General features: G+C 38.0%; 1 protein-coding gene across 1 annotated transcript in view; it reads left to right on the top strand.

The window, feature by feature from the left end:
* The window catches only part of NHLRC2 (NHL repeat containing 2), a 60723-nt gene that overhangs the window by 2493 nt on the left and 42162 nt on the right, over window positions 1-16068 (top strand). The window contains exon 2 of the mRNA XM_030334088.2: window positions 1094-1246. Coding sequence (XP_030189948.1) covers window positions 1094-1246 — 153 coding nt within the window. The remainder of the gene's footprint in view (window positions 1-1093; window positions 1247-16068) is intronic.

Raw genomic sequence — 16068 nt, 5'->3', positions numbered from 1 at the left:
TCTAAGTCACTCTTGACTATTTACAGAAAATAAATTTAAAAGACAGATTCATAAATATTTTGCCATTAAGATATGAAATATACATTAGTTTGAGGTTTTATATGATTACTTGATCTGGTATGCAATTAACACTTTATAAAAATGCATAATTAAGAGCTCACTCTCACCTAAAACCTCACTAAGTTGGACTATTAAAGCAGAAATACTGGTTTGATTTCAATTTTTTTTTTTTTTTTTTTTTTAGAATTTTGTTTAAATTGAGTAACTCTGGTTACTGCTATTAGGCGTTAGCTGTTATTATACACTTCTTCCACCTAACTTTGGCTTTCAATTTCTATAAAATATTTCCAGATACCTGCTCCGAGGTACAATTAATGGTTTTAGTGGCTGCATTTACTTATAAACCACAAGCTCATTATCTTTGTTTTTCTAAATTGGTTAGCTGTGCTTTTAATATTTACCAAAATCTTTTAATTATTAACAAAATTGTAAGTCCTACTCAAGCAAGTATATATTCTGATTTACAAAAGTACAGATTAATGAGATTCCATTTTTCTTTGGAGGGAGGCAAACCCGTTCTTCATCAGTGTTAATACTGCCTCCATGAAATCTGTGATAGTGTATATTGCTTAACTTTGCATTTGAAATATTTTGTGGTTAAGGCCTCCTTCAAATCCAGAGCATTTTAGTTCTTAGGAAATTAGACATTTTGTATGTTTATCTTTACATTTTAACACTTTGTTCCTTTTTGAATTTAGTCCTGTCTTGCTGTTCTTAAGATTGAGTTTCTTTGTAAAAAGCTCCTTTGAACCTGATTGTGTACTCAGGTCCTCTTAATATTTGATATTGACTCTTGTTTTTACCTACATGCGTTGATCTTGTTTTCTTTCACACACAGACTATTCTATTTCTGAAAGAATTTAGTAGCTTTTTCTTACTATGTTTGCATATTGCCTCATAATAGCGTCTTTCCCATCTTGCCCCACTGCCCTATCCCCTCCTTGAAATAATAATGGTTTATGTTTTAATGGAAAGTTTTAGATAAATTATCTTTGCCTTTTCTTTTTATCATAATTTATTTTGTAAATTTCAGGATTAGAATGGCTGAACACTGAAGAGCCTATTTCTGTCTACAAGGATCTGTGTGGAAAAGTAGTCATCCTTGATTTCTTCACCTACTGCTGCATAAACTGCATTCATCTACTGCCTGATCTTCATGCATTAGAACACACATACTCTGATAAAGGTACCTGCCCTTTAACTGGTTTCTAACAGACTGTCCCGGCGTGGGCACTGGAGTAGTGGCTGACTCATTTGCTTATAGGAGAATGAACATTTGGCACGACTTCAACGATTGCAGAAGTAATTTCTAATCTATGGTTTAAGGACTCCATGCACTTTTTCGTGAAGAGTTACGCTTAAAGATAATGGTTTGCCTTCCTCGAGAACCAGACTTAATCTATGTTTCTTCTCTGAGGTTAGGTCATGATTTACTCTTTTATGATCAAGTATTTTTAAAAGTTTGTCTTGTATATTTAGACTGAACCAAAATTTGTTCTATGAACAAATGAAACTTGTGTTTCTAATCTTACACTCTTCGCACTAAGATATAAAGATAAAAGTTCTTATTAGAAAATGTGATTCGACTTCCTTTCATTTCAAATGCATACAGTGGAATGCAAAATATTATAGCAGATACCTTTTCTTTGACCCTGTTTTATTAAAAAATGACTTATAAAGGTTAATGTTTTCCAAAGCACACTAGGAAATCCTCTTTTATGGTATTATAAATTCTGAAGATGTAAGAGATTATACTTAGTATTTGCTTTAGAACTGAAATTTTTTCAGATCTTTTTCCTCTTGTTTACTTTTTTCTGAAAAAGAGAGCATATGGGGTGAATGAAACTAATTAAAGGTTCCATTTAATTAGGCTTAAATTAATGGAAGCTTCACACTTGGAGTGATTAAAAAGGAGAGAGGGTCAATGATCTTAGAGTAAAAATCAGAATAGAGTATACATGCACAGAATTGAAAGATATCTTGGTTTTAAAAAGGGGGTGATTAAAAAAAAAAAAAAGGGACTGATAGGTTAAAATCTTCAGTGCAAGTAAAACCTCCAATGCTTACAAATTGTAATATATTGTATCTTGAAATTGCCACTCACTGAGATTTATCAAGAACTCCAGTATTCCTGGGAACTAATTTATGTTTTCAAAATTTCATCTGTATTGATTTAAGAAATAAGAGCGTCTCGTTATCTACTAGTTTGGGGTGCCTGTGTGTCTTGGCCAAACTCCTATAAATAAATATATTTATTGAGCATGTAGTATGTGCAGGGTACTCTGCTAACTGAGGAAATCTGCAACAGAGTTGAATAAAAAGCATTATGGAACCTGAGGAAAGGCGTAACTCACTTTGCCTAGAAGCATTGGAAAAGATTTCTCAGGAGGAGACAGGCTGGAACTTGAAAAATGAGCAGGCAGGCGTACAGCTGCAAATGAAAAAGGAGCAGGAGGAAGCAACAGATAGACAAGCAGGGAGACATGGAAAAGTAGGTTTCTTGGGGAGAGGTAAATAATAGTTCAGTGTGGCAAGATTGTAGGGGCTCCTAGGAAAGACAAAAGGAGAGGAAAGTACGTTAGGTGCAGACAGTTGTGAAGGGTGTTGTTACTAAGAATGAATAGCTTGGACTTTGTCTTCCAGTGGAGATACTGAGGTGTTTAAGGTTGCTTTTGGTTTGTTGGTTTGTTGGTTTAATAAGAGGATGACAGTAAGATTTGTGTTTTAGAAAGGCGCTGCAGATCTGGGTTAAGAATCCCAGTGAACTGTTTCCATCCTTAAGACCATCCCTAAAAGACTGTATTTGGTAACTTAATTGGTTAATTCCACACCCGAAGCAAATTTGAACTTCTTGGAATGGATCCTTGTAACCTTTTTAGCAGTTTACTGGAAGCATCATTTTTATAGCACATCGTGACAAAAAATAAAAACTAGTTTTGCATCCACATATATTTCTGAAAAGTAAAATACTTGAAGTGGTCCCAACAATGTAATTTCAAGGACATGTTCAATAATATGCTACTTTATGAAAATGCCAGAAACAACTTAGAAATGTTTTTATATTGCTGAGAAGATATATTCAATTCATATTCACAAAAGCAGGCATACCCAGAGATTATCACCTGAAAGTTCAATAAGCTGTCACTAAATTAATATGCTTTCTTACAGCGATGTGTCTTGTCTCATTACTATCTGCTCTGTTTCTGAACATGTTTGCAGCAATGCTAATAGTTCTTGAAGTGACATTCAGCAGCCTATTTTAAATTCCATGGAATATTCAGTTCATTTTATCAGTAAGCAAGAAATGCTCAGCTAAGTGAGGGAAGTGCTTATTAATTCAAAAACAGCCTGAAAGGAGTCCAAATTAGGACCCAGTTCCTTCTGCTCTAAAACAGCTTTTAAAATCAAGTTTGTAACGGTGACCAGCATCATTTTCCTAATAGCATGAGACATTATAAATGCCAGAGTCTAAAGTAAAAAGATATTTAATAGTAATGAATGGCTCTTATCTTCAAAGATTTAAGAATGTAACTGCCCTAAGCTTGTAATTAATCCATAGTAATTCAGCACATGTTTACATTAGACTGACAGGTACCTTAGGTGGTTTTTGTTTCTGTTTTTTTTCTGTTTCTACTTGAGAGTTTATAAACATGTTTTTGCCTTTTATGCTGGGTACCTTAATGGCATGTTATTATATAATATCCACATGTAGCCCAATGGCTATTGAGGACAAGTACTCTTGTTTTATAAGAAAACATTTATTAGAGAAACTATTTTCCCTATAGGGAAACTATATTCCCTAATATTTGACATATTTTAAAATGTGACTCCTAGGTGTATGCTAATGTATAATTAAATCAGAATTAACCTAAACGCCAGAGTACCACCAGGTAAATGCTTGCATTCTCACTATGGAGGAGATGCTATTTGTCTGTTTTATACTTTATTAAAAATTAGAAGAATGCAGTTCTAATTTCATAATGAAACTAAACCTTTCTATGAGTCAGTATGTAATTTGATTGTGCATCAGAGTTCCCCAGACCTTCCCTGGGTTTGGTAATTCTTTAGGAGAACTCACTGTTGTAATTTATTAACAGCTAAAGGATACAGAGTGGAGGCAGCAAAGGAAAAGGTGCTCATGAGAGGCTAAGTCCAGGGGAGACCAAACACAAGACTTCCACTCCTAGTGGAGTCCTACAAGACCACTTAATTCCCAGCAAAGAGTTGTTAGAGCACATTTGAGATGTTACCAGGGACTCTTATTAAAGACTCAGCAATCGGGGTTTTTACTGGGGGGCTGGCCAAATAGGCAGCTTCTGCCTGGTGGCATGTATGAAGATTCTAGAGTCCCAGAAGGAAAGCAAGGGTTCAGCATAAACCATATTATTTGTACCAACAGTTTAGGCATAGTGAGACACTCTTCTCCATCCTGAGAATCTCAGGAACCCTCCTGAAATCCAGGCAAGGGCCAGCCTTATAAGCAGACCTTGGAAGAATACCAGGCAGGCATGCCATGTTAACTCGTGTCTGCACACTGTATTTTCGTTTTGCAGCAGTACCTATATTATTCTGTTTTTAAAATAGTTAAAGTAAGGGGCGCCTGGGTGGCTCAGTCGGTTAAGCGTCCGGCTTCGGCTCAGGTCATGATCTCACAGTTCCTGGGTTCGAGCCCTGCCTCGGGCTCTGCGCTGACAGCTCAGAACCTGGAGCCTGTTTCAGATTCTGTGTCTCCCTTTCTCTCTGCCCCTCCCCTGTTCATGCTCTGTCTCTGTCTCAAAAATAAAATAAAAACATTAAAAAAAAATAGTTAAAATATGAAAATATTGGTCAGTTTAGGATGTTTCAGGAGAGATGCAGGGTCAGTTTTTGAAATTCTAAAAAAAAAATTTCAAATGCTTTGGCTTTGTGCTTTAGTGTTCAGTGATTTTGATCTTTTCATATCATGGTTGCATCTCTCAGTATGAGACCTAAAATCCTACTTCTCCACACCCTTCTCTCCCCTCAGGGTGTTCTGGCCTCCCGGGTTCCTCAGTGTCCCTGTTTCTCTTGCCTTAAGGCCCTGACACTTAGCATTCATTCTGCTTGGAATAATGTTATCCTTTCTTGCCCAGTAAAGTGTCATGCTTGTCTTTTAGATCTCAAAACGTCTCCATCTACAATTTTGTAACATGTAAAACTCAACTGTTTTCAATCTTCCATTTAAGTAGGGTATTACAATGTTTATGATTAAACTATACACTCTACTATATAGTGTATAAAATACAATGTTGTACATATTACTGTATATAATTATAATCTAGTACAATTCTGTATATCTATATCTCTGAAAAATTAGACCTTTAAGATTTCAAAGTGAGTTTTTGAAGTTATTTTATTACTGATATTTTAGAAGCAGTTATTCTTTTTATACAGCTTGTCTTTCCCTCCCTTCCTCCCTCTCTTCTCTCCTCCTTCCTTCTCCGTCTCTTCCTTTCCTTCTATAATTTATGTTAAATGGAGTGTTTTGATCCCTGTGCTGGCAAAATATTCATAAAGTGAAGAATCTTTGACATTCTATTTTTATTGTGTACAATTAACATAAAAAGCAAAATGTCTTAAGAAAAATCTCTATAAGGTTATTGACACTGAAAAAATGGGAGGCATTGTTATTTGGCAATTGTCTTTGTAGATTAATATAGATATTCTATTTAGACAATATAATATGTTTATATATTGTATAGATATATAAATTTCTTCAGTATTTATGCCCTGTCTATTCATCATTTTATTTTCTACTAAGTACTGTGCTAGTGAATAATAAAGCATGCACGGTCCCTAAATAATTAATAGGAATTACAGTCTAACAAGGGCAAGACTTATAATCAGATACTCACAAATATTTTTATAATTTCTGATTAGTACTAAGAAGAAAAATTACAGGTGCTATGAAAACAAATAATGGAGTTTGATCTGGAGGAATTAAAGAAAGCTTTCTTAAGAGTGAAAATTAAGCTTGAGATGTAAAAGGAAAGTATGGCTTTACTAGGTGAGAAAGGGTGAAGAACATTCCAGGCCAAAGGAGGATTGTGTGTTAAGGCATTAAAGCAAGAGGAATAATGATATTCTGGAGGAATTGAAGGAAGGCCAGGTTGCTCTAACACCCTGAGGGGAGGGGAAGAAAGGCGTGGAGAACATGCTGGGGAGATGAGATTTAGTTTTTACACAAAGAACAATGGCAGATTTTCTGGAAGAGGGTGACAGGATGAGATTTGTGATTGTTTCAAGATCTGTCCCACTCTTGGGGCGCCTGGGGGGCTCAGTCGGTTAAGCTTCTGACTTCAGCTCGGGTCATGGGATCTCAGTTTTTGGGTTCGAGCCCCATGTCAGGCTCTGTGCTGACAGCTCAGAGCCTGGAGCCTGTTTTGGATTCTGTCTCCCTCTCTCTGCCCCTTCCCCACTCGTGCTCTGTCTCTGTCTCTCTCTCTCTTTCTCTCTCAAAAATAAACGAACATTTAAAAAAAAAAAAACAGTCCCACTCCTGGGTAGGTAACTAATTAGTGGACAAGACTGGATGTGAGAGATCTGTGACAAGGCTGTTGTGCTTCCTAGGAGACCTGATAATAGCTTGAAACTAGTTATAGAGGGATAAGATTAATAAGATTTGGTCATGGATTAAATAGGGGTGATGAGAGAGGGCTCTTTGGTATAACAGAGATATCCTAGGTAGGTTTTTGGCTTGTATAATTGGACAGATGACGGTGCCATTTGGTGAAAGGAAACACTATAGAAAGGACAGGTTTGGAGGGGAAAGTCATGAGTTTGGTGTAAATTATCTCTGAGACTTGCACTTCATTATCCATATGCCTTTCATCACTCCTAGGGCTAACAACCTAGATCCTTTAAATCCTTTGCTCCCCTTCATTCCCTGTCCTAGTCACTTCTTCAGTCTCCTCCATCGTTCATACACTCTGGCTTCCATGTGTTTTGTCGCCATGGAATCTCCTTCATTGCTCTCTTCACTTAGTTAACACCTTCTAAAGGCAAACATCTCCCATTAACCTTCACTTCTTCGAACAAGTGTTGGCTATGCTGATCAGAGGGAATAGATGGATGTATGTATATTTTGGTACATAGTGTGTATGTATGTATATCACACACGTAAAATATAGAGAGACATGACTTGGATTCTTAATTCATTGGGCTGTAAGTCATTATTTAGATATTCATATTGCCCCTGTTGGATGAATGGGATCCTCTTCAAGCTGTCACCTGTGTCCTTTTGATCCATGCTTCTCATTCTCCGAACACTTCCTTGTCACAACAAAATATTTAAAGATTCCTCTTATACTTTCCCAGCCCCTTCCGTGAATCAGCCATTTCTCCAAAGAGCTCTGATTCTGTTTAGTATTGAATATTGGGAATGGGTTTGAGAAACCGAGATCTGGGTACATCCTGCACTCATTGCTACTGGGGTGTCTTTGCTTCTAGTCCCTCCCAACTAGTTAAAAATTACTTAGACTAATCCTCCCCGCTCCCCATGAGGTTATGTTGTTCCTTTGAAGTACAGCTAGATTCATTTGTTTCTGTTTGTATTTTTAGTTGATTATATTTGTTTCTGAGTATGTAAAATCTTAGCATGGTCCTGAAAGTCAGAAGTATACAGAAAGTATAGCTCCACCTACCCATCTCTCTACCGGTTTCTTTTCTTTTCTTTTTTTAAACATTTATTTATTATTGAGAGACAGAGACAGACAGAGCATGAGCATCGGAGGGGCAGAGAGAGAGGGAGACACATAATCTGAAGCAGGCTCCAGGCTCTGAGCTGTCAGCACAGAGCCCGAAGCAGGGCTCGAACTCACAAACCGCGAGATCATGACCTGAGCCCAAGTCGGACACTTAACCGACTGGGCCAGCCAGGCGCCCCTCTACCTGTTTCTAGTTTCCCATTCTTTCCATCCCTTTCCAACATAATTTCTATTTTTTTATTTCTCTTAAAAAAAAAAAAAAATACTGGGGCACCTGTGGTTAAAACTGTTAAGCATCTGACTTCGGCTCAGATCATGATCTCACTGCTTTTGAGTCCGAGCCCCGTGTTGGGCTTCTGGGCTGAGAGCTCAGAGCCTGGAGTCTGCTTCGGATTCTGTGTCTCCCTTTTTCTCTGCCCCTCCCCTGCTCCTGCTCTGTTTCCCTCTCTCAAAAAGAAATTAACATCAAGAAACAATTTTAAAAAATACTAACAGTGACCTACTGTAGATGTTTTTGAGTGTTTTGCTTTTTTAATGTAACAATTTATCCTGGAGGCCACTTCATATAGAGAATTTCCTGATTATTTTTATAGAACTCCATTTTGTGTGTGTGTGTGTGTGTGTGTATATGTCTGTGTACACCAGAATTTATTCACTCACTGTCCTGTCCTATGTATTGGCCCTTAGGTTGTTTCCAATATTTAGCAGTTACAGTGAATAACCTCATGGTATGTTTTTGTATTGCTGGTGGCATATCTTGGGGGTAGATTCCTAGTGGTGGGATTTCTGGGTCAAAGTTAAATGCGTATAATACGGTTTTGTTGAGTATTGCCACATTGTGAGCCAGGAGGGTTGTACGAGTTTGTGTTCCTAGGCTGTGAGGGTGCCTCTTTTCCCTCTGCTGCTCCAGTAAAATGTATTGACGTGTTTTTTGGGTTTTCTTTTAAATATAATTTATTGTCAAGTTGGCTAACATACCGTGTATACAGTGTGCTCTTGGCTTTGGGAGTAGATTCCCATGATTCATCGCTTACATACAACACCCAGCACTCATCCCAACAAGTGCCCTCCTCAGTGCCCATGACCCCTTTTCTTTGTCCCCTGGCCTCCTACCCCCATCAACCCTCAGTTTGTTCTCGGTATTTAAGAGTCTCTTATGGTTTGCCTCCCTCTCTGTTTGAAACTATTTTTCCCCTTCCCTTCCCCCATGGTCTTCTGTTAAGTTTTTCAACTTCCACATATGAGTGAAAACTTGGTATCTTTTTCTGACTGACATTTCATATCACTTATTTCATATCACTTATCATAATACCCTTCAGTTCCATCCACATTGTTGCAAATAGCAAGATTTCATTCTCATTGCCGGGTAGTATTCCCTTGTATATATAAACCACATCTTTATTCATCAGTTGATGGACAGTTGGGTTCTTTCCATAATTTGGCTATTGTTAATAGTGCTGCTGTAAACACTGGGGTACGTGTGCCCCTACGCATCAGCACTCCTGTATACTTCGGATAAATTCCTAGTAATGCTATTGCTGGGTTGTAGGGTAGTTCTATTTTTAACTTTTTGAGGAACCTCCACACTGTTTTCCAGAGCGTCTGCACCAGTTTGCATTCCCACCAACAATGCAAGAGGGTTCCCGTTTCTCCACGTCCTCTCTGGCATCTATAGTCTCCTGATTTGTTCATTTTACCCACTCTGACTGGCGTGAGGTGGTGTCTCAGTGTGGCTTTGATTTGTATTTCCCTGATGATAAGCAATGTTGAGCATCTTTTCATATGTTGGCCATCTGGTGTCTTCTTTGAAAAAAGTGTCTATTCATGTCTTCTGCCCATTTTTTCAGTGGATTATTTATTTTGCTGGTGTTGAGTTGGTAAGTTTTTTATAGATTTTGGATACTAACCGTTTATCCGATAGGTCCTTAGCAAATATCTTCTCCCATTCCATCAGTTGCCTTTTAGGTTTGTTGATTGTTTCCTTTGCTTTGCAGAAGTTTTTTTTATCTCGATGAGGTCTCAATAGTTGATTTTTTACTTTTATTTCCCTTGCCTATGGAGATGTGTCAAGTAAGAAGTTGCTGCGGCCAAGGTCAAAGAGGTTGTTGCCTGTTTTCCCCCTAGGGTTTTGATGGTTTCCTGTTTCACATTTAGTTCTTTCATCCATTTTGAGTTTATTTTTGTGTATGGTTGACACACTTTTTTAATTTGTACTGATCTAATAGGTTAAAAAAAAATGGTATCTTTGTGTGGTTTTATTTATTTTTTAAGTAAACTCTACACCCAACATGGGACTCAAACTTATGATCCTAACATCAAGAGTTGCATACTGTACTGAGCCAGCCAGGTACCCCTTGATGTAGTTTTAAATTACAGTTTAGAATGTGTTTGAAAATCTTTTCTTGTCTTTGTGGCTATTTATTGTAAGTGGGGTTTTGTCTACCATTCTATACTCCCAACTGGCTATTGTATAGGTATATAAAAGCTGTTGATTTTTATCTGTTAATTTTGTATTCTTTTTTGTTGTTATTTTATGTTCTGCTTCCTAAATCTTTTACTATTTTGTTTAGTTTTGTAATTGATTCTCTGAGGTTCCCCTAACATGCTATGTTATTTGCAAAGAAATTTTCCAAATCTTATGTCTATAATCGATTTGTCTAATTTTGTTGGCTAATAGCCCCCCCCCCCCAATTCATTATTTAATAGTAGTAGACAGTGGGCATCTTTGCCTTGTTCTTTATCTTATTTGGAAATACTTACTATTTTTCTCCATTAAGTAACAGGCTGGTTTTAGGATTTAGTTATATTTTATTTAACCAATTGACAAAGTATTGAGGAACAAAGTTCAAGTAAATTATATCTCAATATACCTGATGTTGAAAACTGAAATCTCTCTCTCCCATTTCTGGTTTTGGAGGAGAATGGAGGCCACCTAATTTTGAATCTCCCCAGTTATCTTTTCCTCTCCCTCAAACATAAAAACAAGGAGAATAAACAAAACCACACTTGATCGTGCCTTCAGCAATACTAGGAGGCCGAGCATATCATGCTTTCAAACTACCTGTAAGTTGAGAAATAAACTGAATTCCATTAAAGGTCCTCTTGCTGCAAGCCTGGAGGTGCTAGAACAGGGATGGGGGGAGTTTGAAAAGACCCCATGGGGAAAAAAAGACTCAATGAAAAAAAGGAGAGTGGTTTAGAGGTCTTGGGCTAAGCACAGAGTAACCCCCTTACCAGTAGAAAGAGAAACTCCACCACTAAGTGCAAAATACTGAACACATGTTTGGATCATAGCACCAGCTCTTGAAAGAGTTTGGGCCTAAGAACAGAAGCCTCAGAGCAGCATTGCCTCTTGGAGGGAATCAGACCTAGAGATGGGGTTTCCCCTTGAAGATCCTCTACTTAAACAAACAAAGAAACAAACAAACAAAACCCAAAAAACAAAACCAAAATGTTGAGGATCTTGCAGGGGAAAAAAAAAAAATAAGAAAATACACATCAACCCCTTCTTGCAACAATGCTATCCAAAAATGAAACTGCACAGAGAAAGGGAACTGTCAGAAAAGTGTACTCTCAATCTAGGAGCCCTGTCCACAAAATGGGTGGGAATATTAAAAAAATCACATCCATATAAAATTGTAAAAAGCTGAAAATGTTAAGTTAGAGTTGAAGTGCTGATGAACATTCCTAATGATCACAAAAAAACTGTAACACAATCCTCCATATTGAATTACACATCCTCAAACAGCGTTTAAGAATAATTTAAAAAGATCTTGAACCAGAAATTCACAAATGAAGGGGTGCCTGGGTGGTTCAGTAGGTTAAGCCTCGACTTCAGCTCAAGTCATGATCTCGTGGTTTGTGGGTTCGAGCCCTGCGTTGGGCTCTGTGCTGACAGCTCAAAGCCTGGAGCCTGCTTCGGATTCTGTGTCTCCCTCTTTCTCTGCCCCTCCTCTGCTCGCAACCTGTCTCTCAGAAATAAAAAATGTTTTTAAAAATTCAGAAACTAAGAATGGAGATGCATCCCCCCCCCCCAATGCAAGAGGTAAGGAGTGTTGATTGAACTGAGAAAAGAAATAGAAGGAAAAAGTCCAAGTTATTTTAGAAACGAAGACTAAATTACAAGGTGCCTAAGGGGCAGTAAATTCAAATAAAAATGTAATAAGGGGCATTTAAATAAAGAAGGGGAGAAGAACAAACCTAGAGAATGAAAATAAGCTAAAGAAGTAAAAATAGAGGAAATGATTGAAATGAAAGACAAGCAGAAGAGATCCAACATAAGGCTACTTGGAGACTGAAGAAAAATCAATCAAAACAACTGACCAAAACTAATACGTAAAATTAGAATCCAAGAAAATGCTCTGGCAATAAAAGAAACCTTGAATCTACATATTGAAAGGTACTATCAGATACCAGAGAAAATTGACACAGAACAGCCCAAGAAGTATCTTACTTTAAACTATTACATTTTAAAGATGTTTAAAAAATATCTTCAGGTCCTCCAGGAAAAACAGTGACTTTCAAAAACATGGAAATTAGGACAGACTTTATATGAATAACACACAAAGCAAGGCAACAGTACATTTTTTTTTTTTCTTTTTAAAAAAAAAATTTTTTTTTGAGAGAGTGTGTGAATAGGAGAGAGGCAGAAAGGGAGACACACAATCTGTAGCAGGCTCCAGGCTCCGAGCTGTCAGCACAGAGCCCAGCGTGGGGTCGGACTCATGGACCACGAGATCATGACCTGAGCTGAAGTTGCAAACTTAACCAACTGAGCCATCCAAGCGCCCCCCCTAATTTTTTTTTTGAGTTAAGCCCATTCATATTTACTTATTATTATACATAATCATTATATGTATTAGGTTTTCTTTGTTTTTCTTAACATGATGTATTTTCTTTGCTATTTTACTAATTGCTTTAGTTAGAAAAAGTTGTTTCATTGGTTATCTTTGTACTTACAACTTTATTTTTTTTCATGTTTTTATTTTTGAGAGAGACAGAGCAAGTATGGGGGTGGGGCGCAGAGAGAGGGGACAGAGGATCCGGAGCAGGCTCTTTGTTGACAGCAGAGAGCCCAATGCGGGGCTTTAACTCCCGAACCTTGAGATCATGACCTGAGCCAAAGTTGGGCACTCAACCCACCCGACTGAGCTGCCCGGGTGTCCTTGTATTTACAACTTTAAATAAATAATAGCAAACATTCATTGAGCTTTTATAATGTATAAAAGGTACTATGCTAAATGCCTTAATTGGATTAAGTAATTCAGCAAGTGGTAAAGCCAGAATTTGATTATAGGGAGCCTGACTCCAGAGCTCATGCTATTTTTTTTTTTTCAGAACTTTATTGTGGCATAATTGACACATAGTAAACTGCACATATTTTAAGTGTATAATTTTTCCCACTCCTCCCTACCCCCTTCTTCCCAGTCTCTAACCACCGATCATTGGGTTGGTTTTGTGTATCTTCTTTTAAAATGTTTGTGAGGTTATTTTTTAATCTTTGGTTTTCAGAGATTATGTCTTAACATGATTTTCTTTTAATTTATCCTATTTAGAGTGAATTTCTTGAATTCTGTACATTTATTTTATTTTTTTAATTTAAATTTTATTTAGTTAACATACAGTGCAAAAACTTTCGGGAGTAGAATTCAGTGGTTCATCACTTGTATTTAACAACTAGTGCCCTCCTTAATACCTATCCCCCATCTAGCCCATCTCCCACTCACTTCCCTCCAACAACCCTCAGTTTGTTCCCTATCATTAAGAGTCTCTTGTGGTTTGTTCCCCTCTTTTCTTTTTTTCTACCCTTCCCGTATGTTCATCTGTTTTGTTTCCATATATGAGTGAAATCATATAGTATTTCTTTCTCTGATTGACTTATTTCACTTAATACATTCTAGCTCCATCCACATTGTTCATTTATTTTTGGGACAGAGAGAGACAGAGCATGAACGGGCGAGGGGCAGAGAGAGAGGGAGACACAGAATCGGAAACAGGCTCCAGGCTCTGAGCCATCAGCCCAGAGCCCGACGCGGGGCTCGAACTCGTGGACCGCGAGATCGTGACCTGGCTGAAGTCGGACGCTTAACCGACTGCGCCACCCAGGCGCCCCCATCCACATTGTTATAAATGGCAAGATTTTATTCTTTTTGATGGCTGAGTAATATTCCATTGTATATAAATACCACATCTTTATTCATCAGTTGAGGGGCATTTGGACTCCCTCCATAGTTTGGCTATTGTTGATAATGCTGCTGTCAACATTGGGGTGCATGTACCCTTTTGAATCTGTATTTATGTATCCTTTGGGTAGATACCTAATAGTGCAATTGCTGGATGGTAGGGTAGTTCTATTTTTAGTTTTTTGAGGAACCTCTACATTGTTCTCCAGAGTGACTGCACCAGTTTGCATTCCAACCAACAGTGCAAGAGGGCTCCCCTTTCTCCGTCCACATCCTTGCCAGTACCTGTTGTTTCTTGTGTTGTTAATTTTAGCCATTTGGGCAGTGGTGAGGTGGTGTCTCATTGTGGTTTTGATTCGTATTTCTCTGACGACGAGTGATGTTGAGCACCTTTTCATATGTCTGTTAGCCATCTGGATGTCTTCTTTGGAAAAGTGTCTATTCGTGAGTTTTGCCCATTTCTTAACTCAGTTGTTTGTTTTTGGGATTTGATAAGTTCTCTATAGATTTTGGATACTAACCATTTATCGGATGTATTGTTTGTAAATATCTTCTCCCATTCTTTAGGCTGCCTTTTAATTTTGTTGATTGTTTACTTCACTGTGCAGAAGCTTTTGATGAAGTCGTAATAGTTCATGTTTGTTTTTCTTTCCCTTGCCTTTAGTGACATGTCTAGTAAGAAGTTGCCCTGGCTGAGGTCAGAGAGGTTTCTGCCTGTGTTCTCTAAGATTTTGATGGTTTCCTATCTGACATTTCGGTCTTTCATCCATTTTGAATTTATTTTTGGGTATGGTGTAAGAAAGTGGTCCTGTTTCATTTTTCTACATGTCGCTGTCCAGTTTTCTCAACACCATTTGTTGAAGAGACTCTTTTTTTCCTTTGGGTATTCTTTCCTGCTTTGTCAAAGAGTAGTTGGCCATATAACTGTGAGTCCATTTCTGGGTTTTCTGTAAATTTATATCTTCAGATGAGTTTTGGAAGTTTTGGCATTTTTCAAATATTTTTTCTGCCCCAATCTTTTTGTCTTCTCCTCCTGTGATTCCAAGTCCACATACATTAGATCATTTAAAACTGTTTCACAGGTCCCTGAGGTTCTGTTCATTTTTGTTCTTCAGTCTTCTTTCTTTGTGCTCCTTAGATTGGATAATTTCCCGTTGAGCTATTTTTAGGTTTACTGACTCTTTTCTCTGTCATCTCTTTTTTGCCATTGAGCTCATCCAGTGAATTTATTTTAAATATGGTATTTTTGAGTTCTGAAATTTTCATTTAGTTCTTTTTTCTATTTTTATTTCCTATTTTTTCATTCATGTCAAGTGTGTTTTTCTTTTTTCTTTCTTTTTTTTTTTTTTTTTTAGAGATAGCAAGTGAGAATGGGGGAGACTGGCAGAGGGGGGAAAGAGAGAATATCTTAAGCAGACTCCACACTCAGCTCAGAGCCCAACTTGGAACTCAGTCTTACGACCCTGGGGATCATGACCTGAGCTGAGATCAAGAGTTGGATGCCCAACCAACAGAGCCACCCAGGTGCCCCTCAAGTGTGTTTTTCTTTCCCTCAAGGAGCATAGTTAGAGTTCCTTTATGGTGTTTTGTCTACTAATTCAAACTTCTGCTTCATTTTGGAGCTGGTATCTGTCAGTTGTTTTTGTAGGCATTCAACTTTGTTGATGCAAACTCAAAGTTCGTCTCTTCTTCCATCAGCTCTGTGTCTCCTTTCATCAGCCCAGCAATCCACTTCTCGGTTCTTTAAGCCTTTGCTGTACTGTTGTAGGGCTGCCTCACATGTGTATAGTTGAGGAGTCAGGCCAAGACTTGTGAGTGTTCATTCTCAGAAATGGGGAGTCACCTTCTCCAGCTCTCTTCCCCTTGGGGTTTCCCCCACCCTCTCCAGTTTCCCTGGCTCCTTGGGCCAGAAAGGGGTTTCCATGGTCTTAGCCACCTGCGTTGCTCCCAAACCGGGGTCCACCTTCAATGCCAAGCCATGAAGGGGAAAATAAAACTGGAAACTCCCCTTAATGGTTTGGTTTTCCAAGTTTTGAAATGCCCCCACCCCCCAACAATCTGCCTGCTTTTGTTTACTTTTTTCTGTCCTCAAGCGGGGATGA

This window comes from Lynx canadensis, chromosome D2 (assembly GCF_007474595.2).
Source record: "Lynx canadensis isolate LIC74 chromosome D2, mLynCan4.pri.v2, whole genome shotgun sequence".
In the NCBI taxonomy this organism is placed as follows: domain Eukaryota; kingdom Metazoa; phylum Chordata; class Mammalia; order Carnivora; family Felidae; genus Lynx; species Lynx canadensis.
Note: the sequence above shows the minus strand (reverse complement) of the source record. Positions and strands in the feature narration are given on the sequence as shown.